General features: G+C 42.3%; 1 protein-coding gene across 1 annotated transcript in view; it reads left to right on the forward strand.

Annotated features, from left to right (window-relative positions):
• The window catches only part of LOC149447529 (long-chain fatty acid transport protein 2-like), a 306,199-nt gene that overhangs the window by 196,772 nt on the left and 96,784 nt on the right, over nt 1-12,643 (forward strand). Inside the window, exons 3-4 of the mRNA XM_089652380.1 lie at nt 6,086-6,564; nt 10,451-10,660. Coding sequence (XP_089508506.1) covers nt 6,087-6,564; nt 10,451-10,660 — 688 coding nt within the window. The 5' untranslated portion in view covers nt 6,086. The remainder of the gene's footprint in view (nt 1-6,085; nt 6,565-10,450; nt 10,661-12,643) is intronic.

The following is a 12,643-nucleotide window of genomic DNA, read 5'->3' on the forward strand; positions in this document are numbered from 1 at the left end:
CAGAAGAGAGGCCACCTATCACCATAGCTGTGATAAACATGCTTTCAATATTGTAAGTGTACAGTGTGCCGCAACTTATCTAAATTTGCAAGTATATACCAATACCAATATACAAGGTTAGTAGCCCTGACTTAGTAAGTGAACCTTATTCTGGGGTGGGGGGAGGTGTCAGTTAACATTACCAGTAAGAATTGTGTCCTTTGAACTGACTGATTTCATTGTAAGTGGATTTTCGTGTTGGCTATTGCTGTTTCCTCCTTAATATTTGTTTTTTTGTGTGCATTGGGTAAGAGTGTAAATATTTGTAGAACACATGCTATCATGAAATATAAAGAAATTTGGCTGCAGTTCCACTTAAAGGGAAAAAAATTGATTCTCGACCTGAATATTTTTGAAGCACACTCCCTATGTCCAAATTAGTCTACTTCCCTAATCTACACCTTGACTTCAAGAACAACCTCAGACCCTCTGACACACCTGTAGGCGGCGCTCGACCCGAGTGATATCACAGTCTGGAGAGGAGGTCTAGGGGAAACATGTTTTCCTATGGTTTCCTGGGTCAATGGAGCAGCATTCCAGTTGGCTATGTTGTGGCCATATGACCCTTGGTGGCCATCTTGGGTCAGAAAGGCAACTCTGTTGGAGCTGCAGAGATCCACAGCCCAAGTAGGGAAATCTGTCCACAGGACAACTATTTGTCATGCACTCCACAAGTCTGGCCTTTATGGAAGAGTGGCAAGAAGAAAGCCATTGTTGAAAGAGAGCCATAAGAATTCCCATTTGCAGTCTGCGAGAAGCCATGTGGGGGATGCAGCAAACATGTGGAAGAAGGTGCTCTGGTCAGATGAGACATCAATTGAACCTTTTGGCCTAAAAGCAAAATGCTATGATGGACTAGCCTCCAACTCTGGGTAGTTTAAAGGCCAGCTGTGGGCCAAACATGAAGCCTCTCCCATCCCCTTCTAAATAGAAGTCCTTGAGGCTCACCAACGTAATAAACTTTGTTTTACAGCTATTGAAACCATAAAAATGCTGGTCTATTAGAAGGAGCTCCGATAAGCACAGTACCGGCCATATAGCAACCAATGCCATGTCAGGAAAGTAACCACTTAAGGCCTTGTGTGAATAATATATGCTAAAGGTGACGTTTCTTTTCACCCATCCAATCTGCTTCCTTAAATTCCTTTCAGATCTGGAATGTAGAAATAACAGGTGATTGCAATTTAAAATCAAACCCACCACTCATACATTACAGTTTACGGGACCAAAGTACCTCTACCAGACGTAATACCTAAAAAATGTAAGCCTCTGTGGCCAATTTAGCAGCTTGTTATCGCCGGTTTGACTCAGGCCATCAGGTTCTAGAAGTTTTATATTCATTTTTTTTTGCCTATCAATCTGTCATTTAGGATGATAGAATGGAATTGGAGGTCCAACTTCGCCCCCCCAGAGCAGGCTCCACAGAGTACAGGCATGCCCTTCACGTTTGGACTCGGTGTGCTTAAGGAGACCCCAATCCCAGGCATGCTCCTTACATCAGACTCAGATACTTCTTCCACTATGGGTCAGTACAGGATTCCTAGAGCTCAGATCTGAAATCCTGATGCTAAGAGGGAAAACACAAGATGGTCTAGACCAGGGGTAGGCAACCTGCGGCCCTCTAACTGTTGTGGAACTACATTTCCATTCTGGACTCCAACCTATCCTTCCAGCCCCAAGTCCAATCTTTAACAAACTCGTGCAGACCCCACCTCCGCAACATCGCCAAAATCCGCACGTTCCTAACCCCAGAAACCACTAAACAGCTCATCCACTCCCTCATCATATCACGACTCGACTACTGCGACTCCCTCCTCACTGGCCTGCCTCGCCGCTGGCTATCAGTCGATCCTGAATACGGCTGCCAGACTCATTCACCTTTCCAACCGCTCCGTTTCCGCCACCCCCCTCTGCCAATCCCTCCACTGGCTTCCGATTGCCCAACGGATCAAATTTAAAATCCTAACGCTGACATACAAAGCTGTCCACCATACTGCCCCGAACTACATCACCGACCTAATATCCAAGTACCGCCCAACACGCACACTCCGCTCCTCGCAAGACCTCCTTCTCTCTAGTTCCCTGGTCTCCTCCTCCCATGCCCGCCTTCAGGACTTCTCCAGGGTGTCACCCATCCTCTGGAACTCCCTGCCCCAACCCATCAGATTATCACCTACTCTCCTCTCCTTTAGGCGCACCCTGAAAACCCACCTCTTCAGGGAAGCCTACCTCACCCCCTGCTAACCTGCCGACCTCCTCCACTCTTCCCACCACTCCATCCCCCACAGCTATCTCCTCCTGTGCCACCATCCCCTCCCTCCTAGATTGTAAGCTCCAAGGAGCAGGGCCCTCGATCCCCTCATGTTTTGCATTGTATTGGTATTGTTCTGTCACATGTTCTGTCCCCCTTTGTAATGTACAGCGCTGAGCGAACTATTGGCGCTTTATAAATACTGTATAATAATAATAATAATAATAATGCTATGTGTGGCAGAAAACTAACACTGCACATCAACCTGACCACATCATCCCCACCATGAAACATGATGGTGGCAGCATCATGTTGTTGGGATGCTTTTCTTCAGCAGGGACAAGGAAGCTGGTCAGAGTTGATGGGAAGATGGATGGAGCCAAATACAGGGAAATATTAGAAGAAAACCTGTTAGAGTCTGCAAAAGACTTTTTATTTATTTATTGCAGGTACTTATATAGCGCAGTCAATTTACGCAGCAGTTTTACATATATATTGAACATTCACATCAGTCCCTAACCCTCAAAGGGTGTACAATCTAAGGTCCCTAACTTATATCCATGCATACACGGGCCAGTTTAGACAGGATCCAATTAACCTACCAGCATGTCTTGAGACTGGGGTGGAGGTTCACCTTCCAGCAGGATAATGACCCTAAACATACAGCCAGAGCTAAAAATGGAATGGTTTAGATCTAAGCATATTCATGTGTTAGAATGGCCCAGTCAAAGTCCAGACTTAAATCCAATTGAGAATCTGTGGCAAGACTTGAAAATTGCTGTTCACAGATGCTCTCCATCCAATCTGACAGAGCTTGAGGTATTTTGCAAAGAAGAATGGGAAAAGTTTCACTCTAGATGTGCAAAAGCTGGTAGAGACATCCCCAAAACGACTTGCAGCTGTAATTGCAGCGAAAGGTGGTTCTACAAAGTATTGACTCGGGAGCTGAATACAAATGCAGGCCACACTTTTCACATATTTATTTGTAAAAAAAAAATTGAAAACCATTCATCATTTTCCTTCCACTGCACACTGATGTGCCACTTTACATTGGTCTATCACCTAAAATCCCAATAAAATACATTTACGTTTTTGGTTGTAACATGACAAAATGTGGAAAATTTCAAGGGGTATGAATACTTTTTCAAAACAGGGTATGAATACTTTCTCAAGGCACTGTATATGCATTAACAGAAATATAAATAATAGCACTATAAGATTGCATTCTAGGAGAATGGCTAGGATATAGTTCAATGTCCCCTGAGAGGTACCTCCTAGCATAAGCAATAGGTGAAGGTATCTGTGTAGCAGCTGTAAAGGGGCATTCTTTAGTTCTAACTCTTCAGCCGGCTAGCATTGGGACCTTATTACACTGTTGGTACATATAAGAATAGACCCAGGCAAGCCTACAGGCTGCAGTAAGGCTACAAGATTGCTGTATGGTCAGGGCTCAGTTTCTCTAACAGCAAATAGTAAATCCCTGCAGCAGCTCATCAGTCCCAGTGATGTTGCAGCTCATAATCTGGTCACACACAGCGATTCGTCCATTCTATGCTCTGCACCCAAGTGGCTCAGGCTGTCAGCACGGCTGGACTTTGCACTCCATATCCCCTTTGGGCCAGCGTTATGCAACAGTGGTGGCACATGCTGCACAGTTATGTACACTGTCCAGGCTCCCTCTTGGCATTGGGGTTGTGTCCTGTACAGCCTCAAAAAATGCAGCTCTTTTCCCTCGTGCTAGAGATTTCTTTCTGGGAAAAGAAGCGCAAAAGCTTTTGATTACAGCATAGTGTCTCTCCTCTGGACTACAGTTCCCACAGTGCAGGGCTGCCTGACTTAATTTATACAACTCTTCCTACTCAGCAGATTCCTTCTCTTGCTGATATAGCTGTAGCTGCTGCCCTGTGGTGCTGAACTGGTTAACAGAGCAGCTGCAGCCAGTGTTTCTCTCACTCTCCATTCTTAACCTAGCTCCCAGCTACATAAATATACAGTAAGCATACAACAGACTAAGGCTACATTCACATTTGTATCCTGTGTTTGGTTTATTTTAATGCAGAAGAAATGATATGAAAAGTATAAACAAAAGTTAAGCTTCCAAAATCAATTCTTTTAACTTTTACTTGCATTTACCTATGCTTAGATGCACTCAGAGTATCTAAGCCGTGCCTGGATGCACAGAATAATTTTTTTTTAAAACGCTGACAAAGTGAGGGCAATGTAAATGCACAGTATAAAATATACAATTTATCACATCATTACATGCATTTATATGTGTTTAGAAATGTCCTATAAATATATAAAAATGTGTATAGAATTGCCAGTGTGAAGTGTTTAGGGGGTACAGTTTGAATACATTGAGTACACAGGTGTTCTCAGCCATACAGGGTGGAGAGTTTCGGGGTAGTCTGGCTAGAGCAGAGAGGGCTGGTTTTTAATACACTGTGGATTACACAGTGGGACTTGGGATTTCAGAGATTCTAAGAGTTTTTGGTGGGAAGAATCTTCAAACCCTAATTACCAGGAATCTGGTACTGTAGGGGTTAACCTGAGTGCTTCAGAGTTCAGAAAAGGAATAGGCAACAGTCAGCTGCTGACAGTGAGCTGGACACCTGTGTGAACAGGGTGGACTGAACTTAGGGCTGAGCAACAGTGGCTGAGCTGTGAAAACCTCCTCCTTAGAACCCCTGGACTGAGAAGACTGATAATGTTGCATCTGCAGCAGGTGGTCTTCCATCTATGGAGACCCTTGAGGGGGGAAGCCAATCATATGCAGGTAATGGCTGGTGAAAACATAGAGGAAACATTGCAGTTTATGTCCTATTAAGGATTGGCACCTTTGAGGAGCATGGGGGGGAGTGGGTACCCGAATTTGACAGGTACCCGCTCCCACTTCTGCGGTGATCGGAAGCGGAAGATGTCCTCCCCCCCCCCCCCTACCCATAGTCATCTGGGACATGTGACAGGTCTCAGAAGACTACGGGGCAATTCACAAAGCGCAGCACTTCTCGCGCATGCACAGTGGGCACCCGCTTGTGAAGCCGAAAGCTGTCACAGCCGGGTGCCCACACTGAAGATGCCGGCACCAGGCAGAGAAGACGGCTGGTGAAACCAGCGGTTATGAGGACACCGCTGGACCGAGAGACAGTTAAATGGCTGTATTTTTAAATGTCAGCAGCAACAGTTATTGTAGCTGCTGACTTTTATTTATTTATTTTCCAGGTGGAACTCCACTTTAAAGAAGAAAAGCATTTACCTGTTAAAAAAAAGAAGAAATGCATGAAACCCTTGTAATTGTTAGGATAGATGCAGGCATCAACAGTAGGAAGTCCAGTGTAAAGATTAGTCCACTAGAGTGCCAGGTGACATTATATAAAGATGTTGCTCGATCCTACCAGACAATTAAAATAATAATTTTGAGTAAACCTCCTTTTAATGCAAATAATTTTGGTGGAGAAACACCAGATTTACAAAATGAGACTGGTTGCATTGCATAATCATTTGCCTTGGCCAATTTATTTTGGAACATGTAACATATCTGTGCCAATTACAATTTTTTTATTGTTTTGGAGCTTATTTTGCAACTTGATAACAGTATGAAGTGTACTAGAATAAACTATAGATGTAGTCAGAATAATCTGTGACTGTTTAGGAATCAAAGCATAAGTGTAAGAAAATCACCAATGTCTATTGTTTCATATATAGTACTTATGGTCGGTCTCTCTCTCTCTCTCTCTCTCTCTCTCTCTCTCTCTCTCTCTCTCTCTCTCTCTCTCTCTCTCTCTCCCCCCACAGGATGCTCATAATATTAGCAATTTTGCTCTGGATAACCCCATTATGTATAGCCATAATCAGAGTATTTCCAAAAAACTTGTGGCAGGACTTCAAGTTTTTCTTGCAAATAGTCCACTGTTCCCATAAGATAGAAAAACCTGTTAAACATTGTCCTTCTCATGGAATGCTGGATGTATTTTTGCAGCAAGTGTCTGTAAGACCCAATCAGGCATTCATTTTATACCAAGACCAAATTCATACCTACAGGGAAATAGATCTTAAAAGTAATCAAGCTGCATGGGCTTTAAGAGAGCATGCAAAGCTGAAAATGGGAGACTGTGTTGCTGTAATTTCTAATAATAAGCCTTCATATGTTTGGACTTGGTTGGCTCTGGCCAAATTGGGTTGCCCCATGGCATGTCTGAATTACAATTTACGGGACAAGTCCTTTCTGCATTGCTTCAAGATCAGTGGGGCAAAAGTTCTAATTACTACTCAAGGTTAGTAATTTTCTTTATTCTTTATTTAACAAAAATATTGTACAAACTTACACTATACATACTGCTTCAAGTAGTTTATATTATGCATATTGATTACTATGCTTTGCCTTTTTGAAGGCTAATTAAATTGTCTTATAAACTTTTTGTTAGGTGATATATTGTACAGTATCTACCAAAAATGAGCAAATCCTAATTCATGCTCCTCAAGATGATCATTGTACTTTAATGAAAATACATTAAAGATGTTGTTAGTTTTAGAAAATGACTGTGTTGTAAAGTAGTTTGATTTCTGTATATCATTTTAGCTGAGGTAACCACCTACGGACTCCAGACACAGGCAAGTATAGGACTGATGTTCATAGTCTGTGACCACATATGACTATAAATGTGTGACTGCATGATCTTACATTACAATATAGTTGCAAACTTCATTTTTTTTTTACTTTATCAAAAGAACCCCTTAAGTATGTTTCAGCCTCAGGGCATCAAAGGGGTTCCTTGTCTTTTAAAAGACTACATGTGAAATTATACAGTATATAATTTTTCATGTCCTTAGCACCAAAGGAAATTATGTTTCATGTTATCACTGATCAAACAGCAATAAATTATGTGGTATTATTGGAAACTTTGTTAGTGTCATACTGGACAGATCAATAAAGTGCAATGCTCCTAAATACACAATCCCTACTTCCAAACAAATTCATTCGTACAACCCACTATATAATATAAAGTGGTAAAATTGTGAACAAATCAATATATGGTCAGTTGTGACTACGCATACATATAATGTCAGAACAACCTTGTGACGGAAAACTAATAATACGTAATCAATAAAGTGCAATCAATTTGGCATGTATATTCATCAATCAGTCCTATGTATCTTCATTTCATTCCCAGTGTAATCTTCCCCCAACTGCATATGTGCCACACAGTAAACCACTTCCACCATTTGTTCCTTATGGGTGTGCTCTCATTTGGAATAGTGGACCTCTAAATTACAGAAGGTCACATAAACCATATACCCAATGGGTTAATCCTCTATCCTCTCCTTAGGGGTTTCTCCAGGCATAGTTCTTAAGAACTGTAGTCACCAGTCTCTCAAGGGTTACTCTTCCTAATACACAGGTTTAGCAACAGTCCCACAACAGCTCCATAAAACAAATATGCATAATTGTGCTTTACAAAAAAAAAAAGGTTTAATAAAAGTGTATTAACATTCACATAGGCAGATGGATCGCTTATCAAATTCCCATATACCGCTCTTTCTGTGGCTAAGACAAGATCGATCCTACTTCCTCAAACTCCTGGTAACTCCCCTACCATGATGTTTTCACACTTGTGACTCCGCCTTCTGTGTTGGGTCCTTCTGACTTCATCAAAGGGTGGAGCTAGGATTGGTTCATCATGCTTAATAATACTTTTCCTCTAGGTTTTTAGGTGTGAATCACTATTAGTGTTTAAAGGCTCTAAGGTGTTAGATTATATTAGAACTTTGCTTACTGGGCAGGGATTGGATGTTTGTTTATAGTTTTATTACAGTGGACACTTGGCATCTTCCAGCCTTGGCAGTACAGACAAAGCAATATTTTAAACTCCTATACAGACTTGCAGGCTATGCTGCACAATTAACGAGAAAAATGGCAGTGCACATTTTAGCATTTATTAAAAAGTGGACCCATGCATTGCCCATGACACAGGTTTACTTTAATTCTTGGCACCCTTCTTGTATATATTCACTTTTTATTTTCCACCAATCCATTCTCTGTCAGGCAAAGCCCAGGTGCAATTTAATGCCTACTCATGTGTGCAAGAGATGTGATCTTTACCATATTTATACTGGCAAAAAATAAGTCAAGTACAGTGTAGAGGGAATTGAGTGCACAATATGCAATGCATACTGTAGAAATGCAGTATAGGTGTGAATAAAATTAAACTTATACATACCTCTTTTACATCTCATATGACAGGTACAGCAGTGTTACCCAGTAGTATGTACAAAACATCTGTTACATCCACACAGCAGAAATATACGTGTAGTGCTTACTCCCGAAGAAGCTGCTAAAAATTTGCCCAGGTTCTTCTCTAGGGGATTGCACCACAGCCAGGTACACGATCTCAGCCACACTTTTCCTCAATAACAGTCTAGGTGTGTTGTTTTTGTTGTTTTTATTTTTGGAGAATTTGGATAGGGTTGAGGAAATTGAGTGGGATACTCATAAAACAGAAACTATGTACATGTTGAGGACAATGATCTCTTTTCTATATAGCTGAAGAAGAAGTCCTTGCATATAGCAAACCGTGGACTTGGCTATGTAATAGAAATAATTAATGGCAAACAAGCTTCTTCCTTTAGAGCAACAAGAGCAAAGGCCCTTCACAGATAACTAGATAGACTGAGCTCTTCAGAACACCAGTCTATGTTCCCTTTAGACAAACACACAGCTGACTCTCTAGCACAAGTGGAGTGGCAGCAGCTGAAAAGTCTTAGAGATCTCCCAGCGGTCTGTACTCACAAAATGACCAGAGAAAGTTGGCTGCCTCCTTCCAACTTCCAAGGGACACCTTTCTCTGGTGTTTCCAGACTAGATCTTCAGCAGACAGCCACTCAGTCAGCCCTCTGTAGCTTTAGCATCCAGGCCCTTACTTTGCCCACCTGGGGCCTCACGAACAGTAAGTACTTGGCAGTGCTGGCAGGAGCCCTCCAGGCTGGACTGACCCTCAGCACGAAGAGACCTATAAGCCCCTGTCTGAGTATTTATACAGTTACCCAGCATCCTTCAGGGCCCTGCTCCCTGGAATTGGTCAGGGCTGCATAAATATTCAAAGTGCCATCTGCATAGCTCTACACCTATGTTCCAGAGAATTTTACCACTCTCTGGAAGAAGAGGGAGCAGCAGTAGCTGAGACCACTGAGCTGACCAAATGAATGAGCCAGCACTAGATCTAACTAATCCTCGCACCTATCTAGGAGAGTGCTACATATGGGTAAAGGCAAACATAGCAAGCAATTTTCGCTAGCCAACACTTTCCTGTGGTTAAGAGGAACATGCCACAAAAAGAGGGTTATTTGTCATTCTGGTCTTCCTTTTTATTCAGCACTTTTGTCAAGCACACTTTTTCCTTTTCACAAACAAGTGTTTTTTTCCCTAGTGAGGTTGCACTAAGAGTTTTTTACACTGTCAGTACATGATAGCAGTAGTCAACAGAGTTCTTTTATTCCATGTATAACCCAATGTTAGTAATATGTTCTGTCCACTTAGGGTCACAGCAGGGAACAGTGTTATAAAAACTCTGCTTGAGCTTGCATGGGTATTTTAATAATAAATGTATGACTATACACCATTGGGGTAGATTTACTAAAATCTGGCGCAGCTGTGCATGGTAGCCAGCTAGCTTATAATTTCAGCTTGTTCAATTAAGCTTTGACAATTAGGGGTTTATTTACTAAAGCTGGAGAGTCCAAAATCAGACTCACTTCTGCATAGAAACCAATCAGCTTCCAGGTTTCATTGCCAAAGCTTCATTGAACAAGCTGAGGTTAGAAGCTGATTGGTTTCTATGCAGAACGGAGTCTGATTTTGGACTCTCCAGCTTTAGTAAATAAACCCCTTAGTGTCCAGTCATACCGGTGTGATTTCAGATACACAGAATATAATGGAAATCGCACTGAAATTGAGCTGAAATTGCACACAAATCACGTGGTTTTAAATTGCAGCGGTGTGACCAGTGACTAAAACCTCGAAGCTGATTAATTTCTGTGCAGAGCTGCACCAAGTTTCTTTGTTTCTGAGTTATTGTAAGAACCAATGTGTATTGAGAGTATTTGCATTAATTAATTTGTATTCTTGCTGTATGCCAATGCCATCTTTTGCTTTGTTTTGCACAGAATTGAAGGATGCCATAGATGAAGTGTTACCTACTCTTTTGGAAGAAGGAGTGCTGGTGTACTATCTAAACAGAGATTCATTTAATGATGGAACACACAGTCTACTTGACAAAATGGAAGCTTCTTCTGAAGATCCAGTCCCAGAATCCTTCAGATCTGATATATCTCCACAATCCCCTGCTCTGTATATTTACACATCAGGAACTACAGGTTAACTTGTGTATCTTTTATCTAGTTTTGGTTTAGTGATAATGCCTAGTTTTATTACTCAGGCATATTGAACTAGTAATATGTTAAGAGACAAAGGTGCAAAGTAAACAGCTTAAAAGTCAGCTCAACTCAAACTTACTTGACAGTAAAGAGATCTGCTTCCAATTAATATTAGAACCCCAGCATTTTTCTTCGAGTTTTGGATAAAGCAGTAAAGGGTTAGTACTGTTGTAGGTCTTGTACAGTACACCAGGAATGTATCTTGGACAGGAAGTTCATTTCCCCGATATTTATTTGAGTTGTGGTCCCTTTTTAAGGGGGACAGTTTTGGAGACATTTGTGGAGTACTCAGAGGTTCCCACCCATGCAGGGTGAGGTGTTCCAGGGGAAGTTGGCTGAAGACTACTGATTTTCATAAGTCTCTGAATTTTTAAGTCCTTATTAAGGACCTGGAATTTTGGAGGTTTAAATAGTTTTGGATAGGAAGAACCTCCAAACCCTGACTTTCAGGTCTCTGTTCCCAAAAGGGTTAAGCCCTAGACAAGGGAAGCTTGAAAGGCAGCAGAGGAAAATCAGCACCTGCGTAGGTGAAGAAGTGTGCAGTAGCTCACAAGTTGTAAGCAAGGGTGAACACTCTCAGAAACTGAAGATACTTGTTGCTGAACCCCTGCAGCCTACCCGGCAACCCAAACCATGGAGGAACCCTACCCTAGCATGGGAGGGACAAAGAGTTTTGGTGGTGAGCCAGATGTATGATTCTTTGATTTGACAGAACTCTGAACTGTTTGATTTTGTGCTGAAGGAAGCTATATACCTGTTTGGAGGAACAATAAACTGTTTGCTTTTACAAATGTCTGCTGGTGATCTCGGGCCCCATAATACATTCTTTATTGCTGTTCGTACCCATTGTGAGATCTTGTATTTCCTGCTAAAAACATAACACAAAATGAGAGGAAATTGATTAAAGGCAAGCGTGTCTTGGGTAAGATGGAAATGTTGACAATAAAACACTGTTGCTTTGGTTTATTCTGCTGCGAGACCTGTGAGTGCCTGTATATTTGTTTTGGATTTGTAGCACCCTCCTAATTAGGTTGCTAGTAAGAATAAGTTAAATTTCATTTTGGCTCCTCTGTAGTCAGTGGAGCAGGTTTGATTTTTACTTTGATTACTTTTGGCTTTTCTGGGTTCTGCAGGCTCAACTAATCCCCACTATCTTCCAGTAAGTTCTGAAATATAGTGGGTTGGAAGAGCAGACCCTGGGCTGAATATTCATACAGCCTCAGCCAATCGCTGGACAAGCAGGGGGCTGAGGTGTGTATAAATAGTCTAAGGCCTAGAACAACGAGATCCTTATACTGGAGGAGAAGACCCAGCCTGAAGGGCTGTTGCCTTTCTGGGCAGATTAGCCAAAGACTGCATGAGTTTCAAGGCCTCAGCTCAGAGAGAGCTGGGGGGCCTATTTCTAAAGCTGCTGAGAACAGTTTGGAGAGTCTGGTGAGGATCTGGCCAAGAGGCTCATGGTATAGGGATGTTACAGGGTCTGGCTGGTACTGGAAGAAGGCATCTATGTACACAGGGACACAGTAAGAGGCCCGAGAGATCACAGGGAGACTGTTAAAGATTGCTGGCTTAGGGCTGCTTCCAAAATGGGGGTCCCCTAAACTAGAATGTTCACTACCTCTTATTGCAAGAGGGTCATCCTAAAGAATTTACTGTATTTTTCGCTCCATAAGACGCACTTTTTGCCCCCAAAAAAGGGGGGAAATGTCAGTGCGTCTTATGGAGCGAATATAGAGCGGCCGGTCCAGTATTTCCGCCGCCGACACAGCCGGCCGCTAAGCTCTTCCCTGCAGCAGGACCTTACCTTATTCTTCCCGAACGGCATCTTTAGTATGGAAACCCGGCTGTGACATGTGCTCACTGCACATGCGCGAGAAGGGCTGCGCTTTGTGAATGGCCTAGCGTCTTCTAGGACCTGCCATG

The sequence above is a fragment of the Staurois parvus genome, unplaced genomic scaffold (assembly GCF_062004578.1).
Source record: "Staurois parvus isolate SC_StPar_1 unplaced genomic scaffold, SC_StPar_1.0 ptg000682l, whole genome shotgun sequence".
NCBI lineage: Eukaryota > Metazoa > Chordata > Amphibia > Anura > Ranidae > Staurois > Staurois parvus.